The sequence below is a fragment of the Panulirus ornatus genome, chromosome 11, assembly GCF_036320965.1.
Source record: "Panulirus ornatus isolate Po-2019 chromosome 11, ASM3632096v1, whole genome shotgun sequence".
Lineage (NCBI taxonomy): Eukaryota > Metazoa > Arthropoda > Malacostraca > Decapoda > Palinuridae > Panulirus > Panulirus ornatus.
In genome coordinates, this window is record NC_092234.1 from 47,841,954 (window position 1) to 47,863,187 (window position 21,234).

General features: G+C 52.5%; 1 protein-coding gene across 1 annotated transcript in view; it reads left to right on the top strand.

Moving 5' to 3' along the window:
* The window catches only part of LOC139751145 (uncharacterized), a 70,200-nt gene extending 52,134 nt beyond the window's left edge, over positions 1 to 18,066 (top strand). Inside the window, 12 exon segments of the mRNA XM_071666243.1 lie at positions 49 to 162; positions 165 to 180; positions 1,785 to 1,922; positions 3,186 to 3,347; positions 4,259 to 4,487; positions 4,798 to 5,075; positions 7,382 to 7,631; positions 11,183 to 11,296; positions 14,576 to 14,708; positions 15,629 to 15,816; positions 16,120 to 16,452; positions 17,753 to 18,066. Of these exon segments, the coding sequence (XP_071522344.1) occupies positions 49 to 162; positions 165 to 180; positions 1,785 to 1,922; positions 3,186 to 3,347; positions 4,259 to 4,487; positions 4,798 to 5,075; positions 7,382 to 7,631; positions 11,183 to 11,296; positions 14,576 to 14,708; positions 15,629 to 15,816; positions 16,120 to 16,452; positions 17,753 to 17,971 (2,174 nt within the window). The 3' untranslated portion in view covers positions 17,972 to 18,066.
* Positions 18,067 to 21,234: the final 3,168 nt, after the last annotated feature.

The window sequence follows — 21,234 nt, forward strand, 5'->3', positions numbered from 1 at the left end:
ATATATTTGGTTCCTCTTTTTCATCTTCTAACTCTCCATTGAGCACAGAGGAGTCGGTGGCCTTCATAGCGGTGGGCGGGACGTACCTGTTCGGCAGTCGCAACGCCTCGTACGTGCCCGGGGTCTGGTACCACATCTGCTTCCTCGCTGACCTGCAGACGTTCGCGTCTACGTCGACGGGTGAGTGTCTCACGCACACACACACACACACACGGGCTCGTCCACCACGACCATCTCTCTCTCTCTCTCTCTCTCTCTCTCTCTCTCTCTCTCTCTCTCTCTCTCTCTCTCTCCCCACCTTTTCTTCTTCCTCCCTCTCGAACCTCTTCTTACCTCATCCTTCAGCCAACCTCCACAACCTCCCCTCATCCTTCAGCCAACCTCCACAACTCCTCCTCCTTCAGTTCGTCTCCCTAACCCCCTACTCACCCTTCCAACCTCCAGTTACCTCATCCTCCACGACCCCAGTTACCTCATCCTCCACGACCCCAGTTACCTCATCCTCCACGACCCCAGTTACCTCATCCTCCACGACCCCAGTTACCTCATCCTCCACGACCCCAGTTACCTCATCCTCCACGACCCCAGTTACCTCATCCTCCATGACCCCAGTTACCTTATCCTCCACGACCCCAGTTACCTCATCCTCCATGACCCCAGTTACCTCATCCTCCACGACCCCAGTTACCTCATCCTCCATGACCCCAGTTACCTCATCCTCCACGACCCCAGTTACCTCACCCTCCACGACCCCAGTTACCTCATCCTCCACGACCCCAGTTACCTCATCCTCCACGACCCTCACAACCTCTTCCTTCGGGCCATCTGGAAGCTCTGAACCCAGTCTTCACTCCCCCATTGCCAACCCTCATCTACAGCATCTTCAACTACAAGGAATAACACAGGTACCCAGCAGCTGGCGTAACATGTAAAGTGAGGGAAGAGATGTCTCAATGAATTAGGATAAAGTTTCATGCACACATTTCTCTTCTTTTATCTTTTTCTTCATCTTTCTTCTTTTGACATTGTAGTGCAGCAGACGCTGGACTAATGTGGTAAGATTTTTCGAGCTGTATTTACCCACAGGTTGGAATAATGTAGGAAGATTTTTCGAGCTGTATTTACCCACAGGTTGGACTAATGTGGGAAGATTTTTCGAGCTGTATTTACCCACAGGTTGGAATAATGTGGGAAGATTTTTCGAGCTGTATTTACCCACAGGTTGGAATAATGTAGGAAGATTTTTCGAGCTGTATTTACCCACAGGTTGGACTAATGTAGGAAGATTTTTCGAGCTGTATTTACCCACAGGTTGGAATAATGTGGGAAGATTTTTCGAGCAGTATCTTTCTCCCTCTCGTTCCATCCCTCTCATCTCTACACCCAGGCTTACTTCAAGCCATGCATGGGGGTGTTTTCTACCATTATTTTTATCCAGGTGGCTGCTGCTGTTGCCGGAGAGGGGTGAGGGAGGAAGGTGGTTGGAGAAGGAGGAGGAGGAGGAGGAGGAGGAGGAGGAGGAGGAGGAGGAGGAGGAGGAGGAGGAGGAAGAGGAAAAGGAGGAAGAGGAGGAGGAGGAAGAGGAGGAGAAAAATCTTATCCCTCCATCCTTTCCTCATCCACTTAAGAAACGGGAAGCAAGACGTGTGGGGGACATTAGCCATCCATTCCTTGGTGTTTCTCTTTCCCGCGGGCTTCTCCCCCTCCCTCCACGCACGTCTGGCCCTCCCTCAGGAAAACCTCCCGTGTGCTAACCCACTCTCTCGCGTCTGGCCCTCCCTCAGGCACCTGCAGGAGAGCAAGAGCATCACCCGGCGCAACATCCTGCTCAACGGGTCGCTGGTGCTGGGTCAGGAGATGGACCTGGTGAGGGGCGGCTACCAAGAACAGCAGAGCTTCTCCGGCATCATCACTGGCTTCAAGTGGGTGTGGGGGCAGGTGTTGGTTGTGTGGGGCAAGTGTTGGATGTGTGGGGCAGGTGTTGGGTGTGTGGGGGCAGGTGTTGGTAGTGTGGGGTAGGTGTTGGGTGTGTGGGGGCAGGTGTTGGTAGTGTGGGGTAGGTGTTGGTAGTGTGGGGTAGGTGTTGGATGTGTGGGGTAGGTGTTGGTAGTGTGGGGTAGGTGTTGGTAGTGTGGGGTAGGTGTTGGATGTGTGGGGCAGTGTTGGCGGTGTGGGGGCAGGTGTTGGATGTGTGGGGCAGGTGTTGGATGTGTGGGGCAGTGTTGGCGGTGTGGGGGCAGGTGTTGGATGTGTGGGGCAGGTGTTGGATGTGTGGGGCAGGTGTTGGATGTGTGGGGCAGGTGTTGGTAGTGTGGGGTAGGTGTTGGATGTGTGGGGCAAGTGTTGGATGTGTGGGGCAGTGTTGGCGGTGTGGGGGCAGGTGTTGGATGTGTGGGGCAGGTGTTGGATGTGTGGGGCAGGTGTTGGCGATGAGGGGCAGGTGTTGGATGTGTGGGGGCAGGTGTTGGATGTGTGGGGGCAGGTGTTGGATGTGTGGGGCAGGTGTTGGATGTGTGGGGCAGGTGTTGGCGGTGTGGGGGCAGGTGTTGGATGTGTGGGGCAGTGTTGGCGGTGTGGGGGCAGGTGTTGGATGTGTGGGGCAGGTGTTGGATGTGTGGTGCAGGTGTTGGCGGTGAGGGGCAGGTGTTGGATGTGTGGGGGCAGGTGTTGGATGTGTGGGGGCAGGTGTTGGATGTGTGGGGGCAAGTGTTGGATGTGTGGGGCAGGTGTTGGCGGTGAGGGGCAGGTGTTGGCGGTGAGGGGCAGGTGTTGGATGTGTGAGGGCAGGTGTTGGATGTGTGGGGGCAGGTGTTGGCGGTGTGGGGGCAGGTGTTGGCGGTGTGGGGGCAGGTGTTGGTAGTGTAGTGTGGGGCAGGTCCCCTCTCTGTAACCACATGCTGATACCAAACTCAGAAACAGATGAAGAAAATGAATAATAGTAAATATTAACGAAATATACATTATTTTCTTCACACTGTGAATATATGCCCACCCTCCAAGTGGGCCTACCTCCACTTGGAAAACGTTTTCCAAGTGAGCCTACCTCCACTTGGAAAACGTTTTTCCGTGACAACGAGCCAGACACACGTGCCCTTTGTCTTGCACATAACCTTATCTCCATCCTGGACGAACCTGACCAACGACGCCCCCTTTTCAGTGACCTCTCGTGACCTTGCCTTTCACAGCCTGTACAACCGGGGTCTGAGCAGCGAGGAGGTGGCCGACCTGGCCAGCTGTTCCCCAAGCACCAAGGAGGGCGAGTGGTGGCTTGGTCCACGGCCAAAGTGGCAGGTTGAGGGCCCAGTCGAAGTGCTGGACCTCCAGCAGGAGGAGTACTGCAAGAAGAGGTGAGTAAAGGGCGGCCACGATGACCACTCCTTCAAAGTTCTTAAGTCAACAGAGAGAGGAAAAAGGTGTTGTGTTCTTCCTACCAATGGTTCTCCCTCAGGTGTTGTGACCTATGAGAATATGCCTCTCGAGATCAGCGACTCAACCTAGATTTCACCAGATGGCATTTGCTAAATAGGAATGAGAATCATGTACCCAGTCCTCCAAGCTCTTGAATCGAGAGAGAGAGAGAGAGAGAGAGAGAGAGAGAGAGAGAGAGAGAGAGAGTATGTAGTGGTGGTGGGACGAGTACGGTAGTGTCAGAGCTCCAAGTAGCGAAGCCAGACACCTCTCGCATCCAATGATAATCCTCAAATCATTTCCTACATCATTCATGTCCATGGTCGAGTGAGATGGTTCCTTTTACAGAGACGTGTTGACAAAAATGTCTTCTTTGATCACCTTAGTTAATTAATAGGTGTACAAAATACTGATTCGATATAATAACTGTAGTGAGAAACAATCAGTACAGTGCAGTAAAAAAAATTTCTGGGCTGAGGTTACTTTTATATTCTGTGTTGGATAGAGTCTTAAGAGAGTCATATGTGTTGACCTTCGACAGTCGGGTGATTATAGGTTTAGGCTAACAGACACAGAGCATACTCGTAATGACCTATGACCCCCATGAGCACGACGGCACGGCCCTTTTGACCAAGGCTATACATGAGAACGACTGTACGACCATGGGTCTAACGCTCTGCCCTTTTCCCCCTACCTCACCCACACCCAAGTGTCTGGTCAGAAGGCCAGGTAAACACAGCACAGGGTGGGGGAGGTCGTCGTCGTGTGGCTAAAAGGGTCGTCCCGTGCTCCTCCCGAAGACGACACTCTCAGACACCTCACGTTTTCCCTCCCTCTCTCCCTCCTGCAGGAGACAGACGACGCTCTTCCCCGAGCAGCTGACGAACGACGCCGCCCGCCAGTGGTGCGCGAACCTTAAGATGGCCGTGTCCTTGCCACGCTCCGCCCAAGAGAACACCCGGCTCTACGAGGCGGCCCGGCCCTTCATCCCCGTCTGCCAGCCTCCCAACCACGCTAAGGGCTTCTTCTGGATCGCAGCCACGGACGCCACAGAGGACGGAGTCTGGACCGATCTACAGGTTGTGTGTGTGTCTCTCTCTCTCTCTTTGAGGACATCTTCTTCCTCCACTTTTGTCCCTCCCAAGTTCTAAACACATCAAACTGACTGTTATATTTCTCTCTTGTGTCTCCCCTGATGATGTGATTATTACACGAAAGTGCACTTGGGAACTTATCGTGTTATGATATATATCATACCAGGTCGTGAGGACCGTCATATGTCTATGGGAAGGGCGACACACTACTCACCTCAGAAAATAACATTTCCATTCCTCCCTACACACACACACACACACACACACACACACACACACACACACACACACACAGGAGCAGCCGCTGAACTACACGAACTTCGCGGGCACCTACAAGTCCAAGCGGTTGAACTGCGCCGGGCTGCTGATCCCTCCCCAGGACGAACAGTGGGACGATATCAGCTGTAGCAGCATCTACAAGTTCTGCTTCGCCTGCCAGCAGCAGGAGGCGGCGGAGGAGGAGGAGGAGGCGGCGCCCCCCTCCGTGCTCAAGATGCGCGGCCTGTGCGAGACGGACGGCAAGGCTGCCTGGTTCACCATGAGCCAAGAGACGGGACGCAAGGCCTCCTTCAAGTAAGACGGTCGTCAGCCAAGCCAGCTGTCGCGTTCTTGCACGTTCATCTGTTATAGGTAGTTTGGTGTAGTGATGGGGCTGGGTAGTGTGTAGTGATGGGGCTGGGTAGTGTGTAGTTATGGGGCTGGGTAGTGTGTAGTGATGGGGCCGGGTAGTGTATAGTGATGGGGCCGGGTAGTGTAGTGATGGGGCCGGGTAGTGTAGTGATGGGGCTGGGTAGTGTAGTGATGGGGCTGGGTAGTGTATAGTGATGGGGCCGGGTAGTGTATAGTGATGGGGCCGGGTAGTGTAGTGATGGGGCCGGGTAGTGTAGTGATGGGGCCGGGTAGTGTAGTGATGAGGCCGGGTAGTGTAGTGATGGGGCTGGGTAGTGTATAGTGATGGGCCCGGGTAGTGTAGTGATGGGGCTGGGTAGTGTAGTGATGGGGCTGGGTTGTGTAGTGATGGGGCTGGGTAGTGTAGTGATGGGGCTGAGTAGTGTAGTGATGGGCCCGGGTAGTGTAGTGATGGGGTTGGGTCGTGTAGTGATGGGGCTGGGTAGTGTAGTGATGGGCCTGGGTTGTGTAGTGATGGGGCTGGGTAGTGTAGTGATGGGGCTGGGTAGTGTAGTGATGGGGTTGTGTAGTGATGGGGCCGGGTAGTGTAGTGATGGGGCTGGGTTGTGTAGTGATGGGCCCGGGTTGTGTAGTGATGGGGCCGGGTAGTGTAGTGATGGGGCTGGGTTGTGTAGTGATGGGGCCGGGCAGTGTAATGATGGGAGAAAGGTGGAGGTATACTAGGAGAAAAAAAAAAAAGGTGGAGTGTGGGGTGTGGAGTGTGGGGTGTGGATGAAGAAGGCATCAGGTCCTAAGTGGAGTGCAAGGGATCATGAGGGAAGGAAGTGGAGGATGTAGGGATGTGGATGGCGACGCTTTCTGGACCAGGTGGAGCAGACACCACCACTGGCTCTGTATGGATTAAAGTCTCCACAAACGAAGTAGCTTTTATATATATATATATATATATATATATATATATATATATATATATATATATATATATATATATATATATATATATATATATATATATATATTTCTTATTTCTTTTAGCTTTTCTAAACAAGCTAGTACGAATATTACGATGGGGTTGGGATGGGGTTGTGGGGAGGTGAATATAATACCTCATGTCTGACCCCCCCACCCCAAAAAACCTCGAGTGGTGAGGGCGTGACGCGCCCGCCGCCACCACCTACTCCTCCTCCTCGTTCCCCTCCTCCCGCAGGCACGGAGACGCCTCCGCCACCACCACCTCCTCGTTCCCTCCTCCCGCAGGCACGGATACGCCCCGCCACCACCTCCTCCTCCTCCCAGGCACGGAGACGCCCGGCCACCACCACCTCCTCCTCCTTCCCCTACCTCCTCCCGCATGCACGGAGACGCCCCGCCACCACCTCCTCCTCCTTCCCCTCCCTCCTTCCGCATGCATGGAGACGCCCCGCCACCACCTCCTCCTTCTTCCCCTCCCTCCTTCCGCATGCATGGAGACGCCCCGCCACCACCACCTCCTCCTCCTCCTCGTTCCCTCCCTCCCGCAGGTACGGAGACGCCCCGCCACCACCTCCTCCTCGTTCTCTCCCTCCCGCAGGTACGGAGACGCCTCCGCCACCACCACCTCCTCCTCGTTCTCTCCCTCCCGCAGGTACGGAGACGCCTCCGCCACCACCACCACCTCCTCCTCCTTCCCCTACCTCCTCCCGCATGCACGGAGACGCCCCGCCACCACCTCCTCCTCCTTCCCCTCCCTCCTTCCGCATGCATGGAGACGCCCCGCCACCACCTCCTCCTTCTTCCCCTCCCTCCTTCCGCATGCATGGAGACGCCCCGCCACCACCACCTCCTCCTCCTCCTCGTTCCCTCCCTCCCGCAGGTACGGAGACGCCCCGCCACCACCTCCTCCTCGTTCTCTCCCTCCCGCAGGTACGGAGACGCCTCCGCCACCACCACCTCCTCCTCGTTCTCTCCCTCCCGCAGGTACGGAGACGCCTCCGCCACCACCACCACCTCCTCCTCCTCCTCCATGCACGGAGACGCCTCCGCCACCACCACCACCTCCTCCTCCTCCTCCATGCACGGAGACGCCTCCGCCACCACCACCACCTCCTCCTCCTCCATGCACGGAGACGCCTCCGCCACCACCACCACCTCCTCTTCCTCCTCCATGCACGGAGACGCCCCCGCCACCACCACCACCTCCTCCTCCTCCTCCTCCTCCTTCCGCAGGCACGGAGACGCGCCCCGCCACCACCACCACCTCCTCCTCCTCCTCCCGCAGGTACGGAGCACGTGCTGGCCCTCACGGCCTGCTACGACCGGGAGTACAGCTGCGGCGACGGGACCTGCGTGAACCTGACGCAGCGGTGCGACCTGCGGGTCGACTGCCCCGACAACTCGGACGAGACGGGGTGCGACAAACTGCTCCTGCCGCAGGACTACCTGGCCACGCTCACCCCGGCCGCTGTCACCCCGGGGCCACTCACCGTCAACCTCACCCTCAACATACAAGGTTTCTCAGAGGTAAGCTTTGGGGTGGTGGCTGGGAGGTGCTGAGTGGTGCTGGGAGGGTGTCAAGTGGTGCTGGGAGGTGTTAGGTGGTGCTGGGAGGTGTTAGGTGGTGCTGGGAGGGTGTTGAGTGGTGCTGGGAGGGTGTCAAGTGGTGCTGGGAGGGTGTTGAGTGGTGCTGGGAGGGTGTCAAGTGGTGCTGGGAGGGTGTTGAGTGGTGCTGGGAGGTGTTAGGTGGTGCTGGGAGGGTGTTGAGTGGTGCTGGGAGGGTGTCAAGTGGTGCTGGGAGGGTGTTGAGTGGAGCTGGGAGGGTGTTGAGTGGTGCTGGGAGGGTGTCAAGTGGTGCTGGGAGAGTGTTAAGTGGTGCTGGGAGGGTGTCAAGTGGTGCTGGGAGGGTGTTGAGTGGTGCTGGGAGGGTGTCAAGTGGTGCTGGGAGGGTGTTGAGTGGAGCTGGGAGGGTGTTGAGTGGTGCTGGGAGGGTGTCAAGTGGTGCTGGGAGGGTGTTGAGTGGAGCTGGGAGGGTGTTGAGTGGTGCTGGGAGGGTGTCAAGTGGTGCTGGGAGAGTGTTAAGTGGTGCTGGGAGGGTGTCAAGTGGTGCTGGGAGGGTGTTGAGTGGTGCTGGGAGGGTGTTGAGTGGTGCTGGGAGGTGTTAGGTGGTGCTGGGAGAGTGTTGAGTGGTGCTGGGAGGGTGTTGAGTGGAGCTGGGAGGGTGTTGAGTGGTGCTGGGAGGGTGTCAAGTGGTGCTGGGAGAGTGTTAAGTGGTGCTGGGAGGGTGTCAAGTGGTGCTGGGAGGGTGTTGAGTGGTGCTGGGAGGATGTCAAGTGGTGCTGGGAGGTGTTAGGTGGTGCTGGGAGGGTGTCAAGTGGTGCTGGGAGGTGTTAGGTGGAGCTGGGAGGGTGTCAAGTGGTGCTGGGAGGGTGTCAAGTGGTGCTGGGTGGTGCTGGGTGGTGGCTGGGAGGGTGTCAAGTGGTGCTGGGAGGGTGTCAAGTGGTGCTGGGAGGTGTTGAGTGGTGCTGGGAGGGTGTTAGGTGGTGCTGGGAGGGTGTTAAATGGTGCTGGGAGGTGTTAAGTGGTGCTGGGAGGGTGTCAAGTGGTGCTGGGAGGGTGTCAAGTGGTGCTGGGAGGGTGTCAAGTGGTGCTGGGAGGTGTCAGGTGGTGCTGGGAGGTGTTAGGTGGAGCTGGGAGGGTGTCAAGTGGTGCTGGGAGGGTGTTAGGTGGAGCTGGGAGGGTGTCAAGTGGTGCTGGGAGGGTGTCAAGTTGTGCTGGGAGGGTGTCAAGTGGTGCTGGGAGGTGTCGAGTGGTGCTGGGAGGGTGTTAAGTGGTGCTGGGAGGCGTTGAGTGGTGCTGGGAGGTGTTAAGTGGTGCTGGGAGGTGTCAAGTGGTGCTGGGAGGTGTTAAGTGGTGCTGGGAGGCGTTGAGTGGTGCTGGGAGGTGTTAAGTGGTGCTGGGAGGTGTCAAGTGGTGCTGGGAGGGTGTCAAGTGATGCTGGGAGGTGTCAAGTGGTGCTGGGAGGGTGTCAAGTGGTGCTGGGTGGTGTTGAGTGATGCTGGGAGGGTGTTAAGTGGTGCTGGGAGGTGTTAAGTGGTGCTGGGAGGGTGTCGAGTGGTGCTGGGAGGGTGTCAAGTGGTGCTGGGAGGGTGTCGAGTGGTGCTGGGAGGTGTTAAGTGGTGCTGGGAGGGTGTCGAGTGGTGCTGGGAGGGTGTCAAGTGGTGCTGGGAGGTGTCAAGTGGTGCTGGGTGGTGTTGAGTGATGCTGGGAGGGTGTTAAGTGGTGCTGGGAGGGTGTCGAGTGGTGCTGGGAGGGTGTCAAGTGGTGCTGGGAGGTGTCAAGTGGTGCTAGGAGGGTGTCAAGTGGTGCTGGGAGGGTGTTAAGTGATGCTGGGAGGTGTCAAGTGCTGCTGGGAGGTGTAAAATGGTGCTGGGAGGGTGTCAAGTGGTGCTGGGAGGGTGTCAAGTGGTGCTGGGAGGTGTCGAGTGGTGCTGGGAGGTGTTGAGTGGTGCTGGGAGGTGTTAGGTGGTGCTGGGAGGGTGTCAAGTGGTGCTGGGAGGGTGTTAAGTGGTGCTGGGAGGTGTTGAGTGGTGCTGGGAGGTGTTAGGTGGTGCTGGGAGGGTGTCAAGTGGTGCTGGGAGGGTGTCAAGTGGTGCTGGGAGGTGTAAAATGGTGCTGGGAGGTGTCAAGTGGTGCTAGGGGGGTGTCAAGTTGTGCTGGGAGGTGTTAAGTGGTGGTGGGAGGTGTTAGGTGGAGCTGGGAGGGTGTCAAGTGGTGCTGGGAGGGTGTCAAGTGGTGCTGGGAGGGTGTTAAGTGGTGCTGGGAGGTGTCAAGTGGTGCTGGGAGGTGCTGAGTGGTGCTTGGAGGTGTCAAGTGGTGCTGGGAGGTGTCAAGTGGTGCTAGGAAGTACACAAGGGTTCTGGCAAGTGTCATGGTGTGCTGGGAGGTGTGTCCAGGGGCACTGGAAGGTGTCTGGGGGCGGGGGGGGGGCACTACTGGGAAGTACACACGGGGCGCTGTGAGTACCTGGGGTGTGTATATACACTGGCAGGTTCACAAGTTACACAGGAACACATGTTGGTTCTGAGAAACCTTTCCAAGTTCACCTGAATACACAGAACGCCATCTGCCATCCATGGACCCTCCCAGCACCAGTCTCTCAGGGAAGGAGTGCGAGAGACTGGGAGAAGTCCAAGAGAAAGTGGTCAGGAGCGCACGGAAAAGGCAGGCACAAGTAGGTGGGTGGGAGAGAAGGGAAGAAAAGGAATCCATCTAACAGATAAGGAGACTTCCCTCTCCCACCTAGATTAGCCACGCCTCCCTCTCCCACCTAGATTAGCCACGCCTCCCTCTCCCACCTAGATTAACCACGCCTCCCTCTCCCACCTAGATTAACCACGCCTCCCTCTCCCCTTAGATTAACCACGCCTACCTCTCCCACCTAGATTAACCACGCCTCCCTCTCCCACCTAGATTAACCACGCCTCCCTCTTCCCTAGATTAACCACGCCTCCCTCTCCCACCTAGATTAACCACGCCTCCCTCTCCCACCTAGATTAACCACGCCTCCCTCTCCCACCTAGATTAACCACGCCTACCTCTCCCACCTAGATTAACCACGCCTCCCTCTCCCACCTAGATTAACCACGCCTCCCTCTCCCACCTAGATTAGCCACGCCTCCCTCTTCCTTAGATTAACCACGCCTCCCTCTCCCACCTAGATTAGCCACGCCTCCCTCTTCCTTAGATTAACCACGCCTACCTCTCCCACCTAGATTAACCACGCCTCCCTCACCCACCTAGATTAACCACGCCTCCCTCTCCTACCTAGATTAACCACGCCTCCCTCTCCTACCTAGATTAACCACGCCTCCCTCTCCCACCTAGATTAGCCACGCCTCCCTCTTCCCTAGATTAACCACGCCTACCTCTCCCCCTGAATCATTCACCATGCCTCTCTCTCTCTCTCTCTCTCTCTCTCTCTCTCTCTCTCTCTCTCTCTCTCTCTCTCTCTCTCTTTGAATTCACCCAAGCCTGGCTCTCCCCCCTGCATTAACCAGAGCGCCTCCTCCTGGCAGATCAACCTGCGGGACATGAAGTTGACGGTGGACCTGACCTTCGTCCTCTCCTGGATGGACCAGCGTCTCCGGTACCGTAACATCAAACCCCTGGACGAGATGAACTACATCGAGGTAGGCTACAGGCTACAGACCTGCCTGCCTACTGCAGGTAGGCTACAGGCTACAGACCTGCCTGTCTTCCTGCCTGCCTACTGCAGGTAGGCTACAGGCTACAGACCTGTCTGCCTGCCTGCCTGCCTACTGCAGGTAGGCTACAGGCTACAGACCTGTCTGTTGGAGGTAGGCTACAGATTTGCCTCTTGGAGGTAGGCTACAGGCTACAGACCTGCCTGCCTTCCTGCCTGCCTACTGCAGGTAGGCTACAGGCTACAGACCTGCCTGCCTTCCTGCCTGCCTGCCTGCTGCAGGTAGGCTACAGGCTACAGACCTGTCTGTTGGAGGTAGGCTACAGACCTGTCTGCTGCAGGTAGGCTACAGGCTACAGACCTGTCTGTTGGAGGTAGGCTACAGATTTGCCTCTTGGAGGTAGGCTACAGGCTACAGACCTGCCTGCCTTCCTGCCTGCCTACTGCAGGTAGGCTACAGGCTACAGACCTGCCTGCCTGCCTGCCTGCCTGCCTGCTGCAGGTAGGCTACAGGCTACAGACCTATCTGTTGGAGGTAGGCTACAGACCTGCCTGCCTTCCTGCCTGCCTGCCTGCTGCAGGTAGGCTACAGGCTACAGACCCATCTGTTGGAGGTAGGCTACAGACCTGTCTGCTGCAGGTAGGCTACAGGCTACAGACCTGCCTGCCTTCCTGCCTGCCTACTGCAGGTAGGCTACAGGCTACAGACCTGTCTGTTGGAGGTAGGCTACAGGCCTGTCTGTTAGATGTAGGCTACAGGCTACAGACCTGTCTGTTGGAGGTAGGCTACAGGCTACAGACCTGCCTGCCTGCCTGCCTGCCTACTGCAGGTAGGCTACAGGCTACAGACCTGTCTGTTGGAGGTAGGCTACAGGCTACAGACCTGTCTGTTGGAGGTACGCTACAGGCTACAGACCTGTCTGTTGGAGATAGGGAGGTTCTGTTGGCGCACTGTTATCCAGGTCTCCACCGGCGCTATAGACAGCTGAGCAATTATCAAGCCTAGGTTATTAACAAGCTCATGTCATTATAAAACTTAAGACGATAAGATGATGGTAATCATTAGGCCTAGCCTATACAGCCAATATTTTACCGAGCCTATAGGCAGGTGGTTACAAGCCTAGCCTAGCTAATAATTATCAGGCCTATTTTACCGAGCCTATAGGCAGGTGGTTAGAAGTCTAGCCTAGTTAATAATTATCAGGCCTATTTTACCGAGCCTATAGGCAGGTGGTTAGAAGTCTAACCTAGCTAATAATTATCAGGCCTATTTTACCGAGCCTATAGGCAGGTGGTTAGAAGCCTAGCCTAGTTAATAATTATCAGGCCTACTTTACCGAGCCTATAGGCAGGTGGTTAGAAGTCTAGCCTAGTTAATAATTATCAGGCCTATTTTACCGAGCCTATAGGCAGGTGGTTAGAAGTCTAGCCTAGTTAATAATTATCAGGCCTATTTTACCGAGCCTATAAGCAGGTGGTTACAAGCCTAGCCTAGTTAATAATTATCAGGCCGAGGGTGTAGCAGTAGCTGTTAATTGATAATTAGCCTAAGGCTTCTTCAACATCACCAAATCAGACATAAAATGGATAGAGGTGGTGGGTAGAATGAAAAAAAAAAAAAAAAATATATATATATATATATATATATATATATATATATATATATATATATATATATATATATATATATATATATATTCATCTTTTCTGTTGTTACGTGGTCTTCAACAAAGGGTAAGTCCGTGGCTGTGATATATCCTCGCTTATATATATAAATATATATATATATATATATATATATATATATATATATATATATATATATATATATATATATAGAGAGAGAGAGAGAGAGAGAGAGAGAGAGAGAGAGAGAGAGAGAGACAGAGAGAGAGAGAGAGAGAGAGAGAGAGAGAGGAAGCCACCTGTTAACACAGCTAAGTTACTAACATAGCCAAGAAAGGCCTAGGAATTTCCAAGAGAATCCTTTGGAATTCGATTGTCCTTCGAGGCAGAGTCGCTGTAGTAAACAGTGAGGCCACACGACACGACACGACAGCTCCCAGAGTGGAACACAGAACGACAACGCAAGGCTCAAGATGACTTTAAGAACGACCTATGGGAGGGAGAATAACGACTGGCAACGACTTCCTTGACCCACGAAGAGAGAGAGAGAGAGAGAGAGAGAGAGAGAGAGAGAGAGAGAGAGAGAGAGAGAGAGAGAGAGACGACGCAATGACCCTTCGTAGACACATACTTGTAACAACCATTACGAGGATCGAGACGACTGACTAAAAAGGCCCCCAACGAGGATCGAGACGACTGACTAAAAGGCCCCAACGAGGATCGAGACGACTGACTAAAACCCCAAAAAGGATCGAGACGACTCATAACGACCCTTTTACAAAGAGAATGACGACCATTAACGACTGCTTATAACCATCCTTACACAAGGCCCCTTGAACGAATCACCACCACCACCACGACCCCCCATAAAAGAACCCAGACGACTCCCCCCCCCACCACCACCACGACCCCCCATAAAAGAACCCAGACGACTCCCCCCCCACCACCACTACGACAACACCCACCCACGACCCACTACATCATCAACCAGTGTAACACAAACGACAACGCCCCTAAAAGAACCAAGACGACTCCCCCACCACCACCACCACTACGACAAGACCCACCCACGACCCACTACATCATACACCAGTGTAACACAAACGACAACGCCCCTAAAAGAACCAAGACGACTCCCCCACCACCACCACCACTACGACAAGACCCACCCACGACCCACTACATCATCAACCAGTGTAACACAAACGACAACGCCCCTAAAAGAACCAAGACGACTCCCCCCCACCTCCACCACTACGACAACACCCACCCACGACCCACTACATCATAAACCAGTGTAACACAAACGACAACGCCCCTAAAAGAACCAAGACGACTCCCCCACCACCACCACTACGACCATCACCCACCCACGACTCCCCCACCACCATTACGACCATCACCCACCCACGACCCACTACATCATAAACCAGTGTAACACAAACGACAACACCCCTAAAAGAACCAAGACGACTCCCCCACCACCACCACTACGACCATCACCCACCCACGACTCCCCCACCACCATTACGACCATCACCCACCCACGACTCCCCCACCACCACCACTAGGACAACACGCACCCACGACCCACTACATCATCAACCAGTGTAACACAAACCCAGTCTTCCCCTTACAGTGGAACCGGGTGTGGACACCCACCCTGGAGTACATGAACGCGGACTTCCCCCGCATCTACAAGACGGACCCGAACCTGATCGCGCGTCGCGCCTCTCCACCAGAACCCGACGACCCCTCCCAGCACACCCACGGTGAGGCAGGGCCACAGGGGGGCTGGCGGACGGGGGCTGGTGTAGGGGGGCAAGTAGATTTCCAAGGGAGGTAAAGGGGGGGGGGGGCTGGTTTGGGTACACCTGGGAGTAAGGAAAGGAAAGGATGAGCGAAAATAAAAGGTGAATATCGGTTTAAGGGCACCGCTGTGCATGGATATCAGTTTAAGGGCACCACTGTGCATGAATATCAGTTTAAAGGCATCACTGTGCACGAATATCAGTTTTAAGGGCACCACTGTGCATGGATATCAGTTTAAGGGCACCACTGTGCACGAATATCAGTTTAAGGGCACCACTGTGCACGAATATCAGTTTAAAGGCACCACCGTGCACGAATATCAGTTTAAAGGCACCACTGTGAATAAATATCAGTTTAAAGGCATCACTGTGCATGAATATTAGTTTAAGGGCACCACTGTGCATGAATATCAGTTTAAGGGCACCACTGTGAATGAATATCAGTTCAAGGGCACCACTGATGCAGACATAGCAAGAGGCGGCAACAGCACGAGTGAAAGAAAAAAAAAATCCACTAAATTTGATTTCTCTTTCAAACGTAAATAAAAATATATTAATATGAAGATGCAGTATGGCGGGAATTTTGCATCTGGCACCACTAACATTACTATAAGACTCACTTCATAACTTAAAACACCTCCAACAATGGCGAGTGAGTCCAATATATATCTCCCCCTTCACACTATCACTCACCATCCTTTTCATGGCAAAGAGACACAGACACACCATCACTACTACACACCTCGACAAACCACAAATTTTCCCTCATCTTCACATCTCGACGAGAAACGCCACCACACTCTCGACACCAGCAGTGCCCTGTCCTTTTTGAAGACCTGCTCCTCCCTTAACACCTGCCTCCTGCCTCCCTCCCTTACCAGACGAGGTGTACGAGGGTAAGATGAACCCACTACGCCTCAGCCAGAAGGTGAACGCGCCTTTCTCCTGCACCATGAACCTGAGGAACTTCCCCTTCGACACGCAACACTGCCACCTCCTGCTGCGCCTCACCTCCGCCAGGCTGGACTTCCTCACCTGGGGCCAACTGAACGTCACCTACCGAGGCCAGGTGAGCGGGTGAGGGCGAGGGAGGGGTGTGTGTGTGTGGAGTGGAGAGGGCGTCGCACTACGCCAGGTGAGGGGTATACAACTCACCCCGGCCAAGAGACTAGGTGAGGGTGAGAGATACACTAGAGATAAACTGAGAGATAAACTAAGGGGGGTGTATATGTGACCTTTAACTATTCCATGTCCTGTGACCTTAACTTCTCCCATGAGCATCATAACCTTACGACCCTGAGGTCAGTCTGTGACGTACGTATGTGCCTGGGGTCAGTCTGTGACGTACGCGTGTGTGTGTTGTCCCCTGCAGGTTCTGCTGACGGAGTACGAGGTGGGGGCGGTGACGGTGTCACACAGCCAGGACCGTAGCTACAGCGTGGCGGACGTGCGCATCACCCTCTACCGCCGCTTCTGGTACTACCTGACCTCCACCTACTTGCCCACCGTCATGCTCATGATGATCAGCTACGCCTCCCTCTTCTGCCGGAGGGAGAACACAGACCTGCGGGTCATGATGGCCCTCACCACGCTCCTCGTCCTGTACGCCCTCTACCAGCAGATCTCCGACGGCCTCCCGAGGACCTCGTACACCAAGGCCGTCGACGCCTGGTGTTTCTTCGCCATCACCTTCATCTTCACCAAGGTGGTTGGGGGGGGGTCACCGTCATGGGACTTCTATCCTCTCACATACCTCCTTCACCTGGAGCTCTCTGGTGGTGTGTGTGTGTGTGTGTGTGTGTGTGTGTGTGCTGGGGAGGATAGACAGGGTTGCTAGAGTGTGTGATGTGCTCTCTGGTGGTGTGTGTGTGTGTGTGTGCTGGGGAGGATAGACAGGGATGGTTGAGTGTGTGGTGTAGGAGGATAGACAGGCTTAGGTAATGTGTGTGTGTGTGTGTGTGTGTGTGTGTGTGTGTTGGGGAGGATAGACAGGGATGGTTGAGTGTGTGGTGTAGGTGGATAGACAAAGGCTAGGTAGTGTGTGTGATGAGGAGAGACAGGGTTAGTAGAGTGTGTGATGTAGGAGGATAGACAGGCTTAGGTAATGTGTGTGTGTGTGTGTGTGTGTGTGATGAGGAGGAGAGACAGGCTAAGCAGAAAATGTGTGACGGGGAGGGAGGGATAGATAGACTAGGTAGAGTTTATGATAAGGAGGATAGACAGGCTAGGCAGAATGTGCAATGATCAAGATAGACAGGATAGGTGGAGTGTGGGATGGGGAGGAACAGTGAGGTACATAAGAACCCATGTGTGTGTGTGTGCATGACCCACCCTCCTGTATGGAAGCTATGGGGATGCATGACCCACCCTCCTACTTGGATCTTTCCCTCTATATAGAGGTACAGGACCCTCAGGACAGACAGACACATACATACCTGTATGTAGCAAAAGTCCTCTGTCTTACTATCCTCTCTATCCATCTATACAGATTACGGTGGTATAGGAGTCCTCTTTCTCCATCTATATAGATTACGGTAGTATAGGAGTCCTCTTTCTCCATCTACATAGATTACGGTGGTATAGGAGTCCTCTTTCTCCATCTATATAGATTACGGTGGTATAGGAGTCCTCTTTCTCCATCTATATAGATTACGGTGGTATAGGAGTTCTCTTTCTCCATCTATATAGATAACGGTGGTATAGGAGTCTCCTACGACTGTCCACTCCCAGCACATAACCTCCTCCAAGAACACACCAAGTCTTAGGTCACCCCGACTCCTCCTCCCCCAGGTTCTTCTGTCGCTGACCTTAGTGGGTTCTGAGAGTACACTCTCTCTCGTGTCCAGGGGAGGGTCAAACACCCACACACACGCGGGAGACAAGCTCCCTCTCCCATAGTTTCTCTGTGGACACAAAACCACACGAGTATTGACCGTTATGTTTACTGTCTTTTCAATCCCCATATCTTTATCTTTGATCTTGATAAGGCCGCTCCTCCCTGGCAGGTCATCTTCCACGTGGTCGTGGACCTGAGCATCACCCTCTCGTACGGGCTAAGGCGGCGGCACCACGTAGCCATCGCCAAGAACCTGTGGAGTGTGGAGCAGCCGGAGCCCAGGGGGCGGGACAGATCCATGACAGCGGCCAGGGTCGGCTACGCCGTCGTCCTCGTCGCCTTCTTCATCGTCTACTGGGTCGTGGTGCTCGTCAACACGGACTACTGACTATCATAAAAGTCATTTATATTTATTTTGTTACGATCTCTGTTGTCACGGGTGTGGACGACTATACAGAACCCTAAATTATATTTATCCTATTATTCGTTTGTCTACTTTCGCACCTGTGTGACGGGAAGGTTCCAGAATTAATCAAAAATATATAGAATGTGTAAGTATTATGATTCTCGTGATGATTAGGACAAAGATTTTTACATGCCCTCTATGACAGAGCACAGCAAGCGTGTTATCCCTTAAACGTGAAGTCGTTTTCTGTGTTTCGACCCATTTTCTGTATCATCTCGATACACACACACACACACACGACACACCCTTCGAGTTCTCTATTCTTAATTTTATGAAATGGAAGTTCTGAATTTTGTGATTAGACAGGACAAAAAAGTGAATTTATAGATGGAAACTGACAGAGATACCATCAACTGTCCTGTCTCCATCTATAGTGGTGGGTTTCCCCGTGGACTCATATATATATATATATATATATATATATATATATATATATATATATATATATATATATATATATATATAAATATATATATATATATATATATATATATATATATATATATATATATATATATATATATATATATATATATATATATGTGAGTCCACGGGGAAAATGAAACACGATAAGTTCCCAAGTGCACTTTCGTGTAATAATCATATATATATATATATATATATATATATATATATATATATATATATATATAGCTAGTTTGGGCGGCCACCTAACCTAACCTCCAAACCTTACTTAGGTGCATTCACAGCAAGCGGCCGAACTTGGCTTGAGGTCCAGGTGACAGAGGGGACCAGTAACTCATACATCTCCCACCAGGTTGTCAGCCAACACTGGGAGAGAGGCAGGCGCACACCAGGTGCCCACGTCAGCCAACACACACACACACATTGAGTCGCATGAATGAGCATCTGTTGGCTTGTCTAAATCTTAAAGTGTGTGTGTGTGTGTGTGTGTGTGTGTGTGTGTGTGTGTTCTGCAGGTGGTAACAACATGAGCGAGTGACAGTCACCATCTTGTACGAGGGTGTACCATCGTCGGCGGACCGATACACGAGTACAATCATCATCGTCGAGTCCCACGTAAGAAGCCTACCTCACTCTCCTCCTCCTTCCTCCTCCTCCTCCTCTCGCGGGTATCTCCTCCTCCTCCTCCTCCTCTCGCGGGTATCTCCTCCTCCCTCCTCCTCCCGCTCCTCCCCCTCCTCCTCCTCCTCCCGCGTACGCGGAGCGTCGCCTCAAAAGCTTCAGTACATGAATGATCCCCGCACACACACACGCACACACCAACGTAAAGAGAGGCATAGGGGCGTTTGAACACACACACACAACACACACACCAACGTAAAGAAAGGCATTGGGGCGTTTGAACACACACACACACACACACACATACGAACGAAAACAACACAAAGTTTTGACGAGGGAATCTCTACCCTTCCTCTCGGTGTATTCGAGCGCGCAACAATACCAACTCAGCGGATTACGTCATGCGGCGGACATGAGGAGGGAGAGAGAGAGAGAGAGAGAGAGAGAGAGAGAGAGAGAGAGAGACTGCGGCAATAAAGATAATAATGATTATATCTTTATTCATCTGAATTATTTGGCACGCTAAGAATAACCACAGCGAAAGCCACAAAAATTGACTTGCTAGCGGGGGAAAGGGAGGTAGGGTGGGCAGAAGGAAGGACTGGACTGAACCCTCTCTCTCTCTCTCTCTCTCTCTCTCTCTCTCTCTCTCTCTCTCTCTCTCTCTCTCTCCAAAAGAAAAGACAATGACAGAAGACGAAACGAAACCAACTGAAACAAAAGAAAGCGGAGCGAACTCACGATACTTGCCAAGTAATGTTTTTTTTCTCTTTTTTTTTTTTTAAATATGTTCTTGTGTGTTTGACAAAGGCCAGCTGCTGCGTCGACCTTCATCATGCGGGCCCACCAACACACCAGAGGGAAAACGCAAATATGTCCTCGATGGATTTCTTTACTCCAAGGGAGAAGCCATCTTTCCTTGCTTATACTGACTGTGTGGCGCGCACAGTCTGGAAAATTGTAGGAGTAATTGTTGAAAAGGTTTGTATCTTATATATATATATATATATATATATATATATATATATATATATATATATATATATATATATATATATCCCTGGGGATAGGGGAGAAAGAATACTTCTCACGTATTATTCCCTGCGTGTCGTAGAAGGCGACTAAAAGGGAAGGGAGCGGGGGGGGCTGGAAATCCTCCCCTCTCTTTTTTTTCTTTCTTTTTTTTTTCCAAAGGAAGGAACAGAGAAGGGGGCTGGTTGAGGATATTTCCTCAGAGGCCCAGTCCTCTGTTCTTAACGCTACCTCGCTAAGGTCGGAAGTGGCAAATAGTATGAAAGAAATATATATATATATATATATATATATATATATATATATATATATATATATATATATATATATACGATGCTATAACTGACGACACATAATGGATGACGTCTTGCGTAAAGCAAGCCTTCGCGAATGTCTGCTCAACGTAACGGCACACACACACACACACACACACACACGATAGCTTCGCCTTGTCTGCCCCAGCCCGTCATCACGGAACGGCGCTTTGGTTTAACTTGCCTGATGCTCGCGTCTCGCGGGGGAACGTCTTCACTAATAATTCTAATTATACTTAGGATGGGTATTGCCACCCCACACACATAATATAACCCGTAACACTGTCTCTTGGCACAACGCACACCACAGATAGCCAGCCCATGAACGTAAGACATCATTCGCTATATATATATATATATATATATATATATATATATATATATATATATATATATATATCCCTGGGGTTAGGGGAGAAAGAATACTTCCCACGTATTCCCTGCGTGTCGTAGAAGGCGACTAAAAGGGGAGGGAGCGGGTGGCTGGAAATCCACCCCTCTCTTTTTTTCTTTTTTTTCCAAAAGAAGGAACAGAGAAGGGGGCCAGGTTAGGATGTTCCCTCAAGGGCCCAGTCCTCTGCTCTTAACGCTACCTCGCTAACGCGGGAAATGGCGAATAGTTTGAACAAAAAAAAAATATATATATATATATTTGGAAAAGTGTGTGGAAGAAGAAAGTTAAGAGTAAATGTGAATAAGAGCAAGGTTATTAGGTACAGTAGGGTTGAGGGTCAAGTCAATTGGGAGGTGAGTTTGAATGGAGAAAAACTGGAGGAAGTGAAGTGTTTTAGA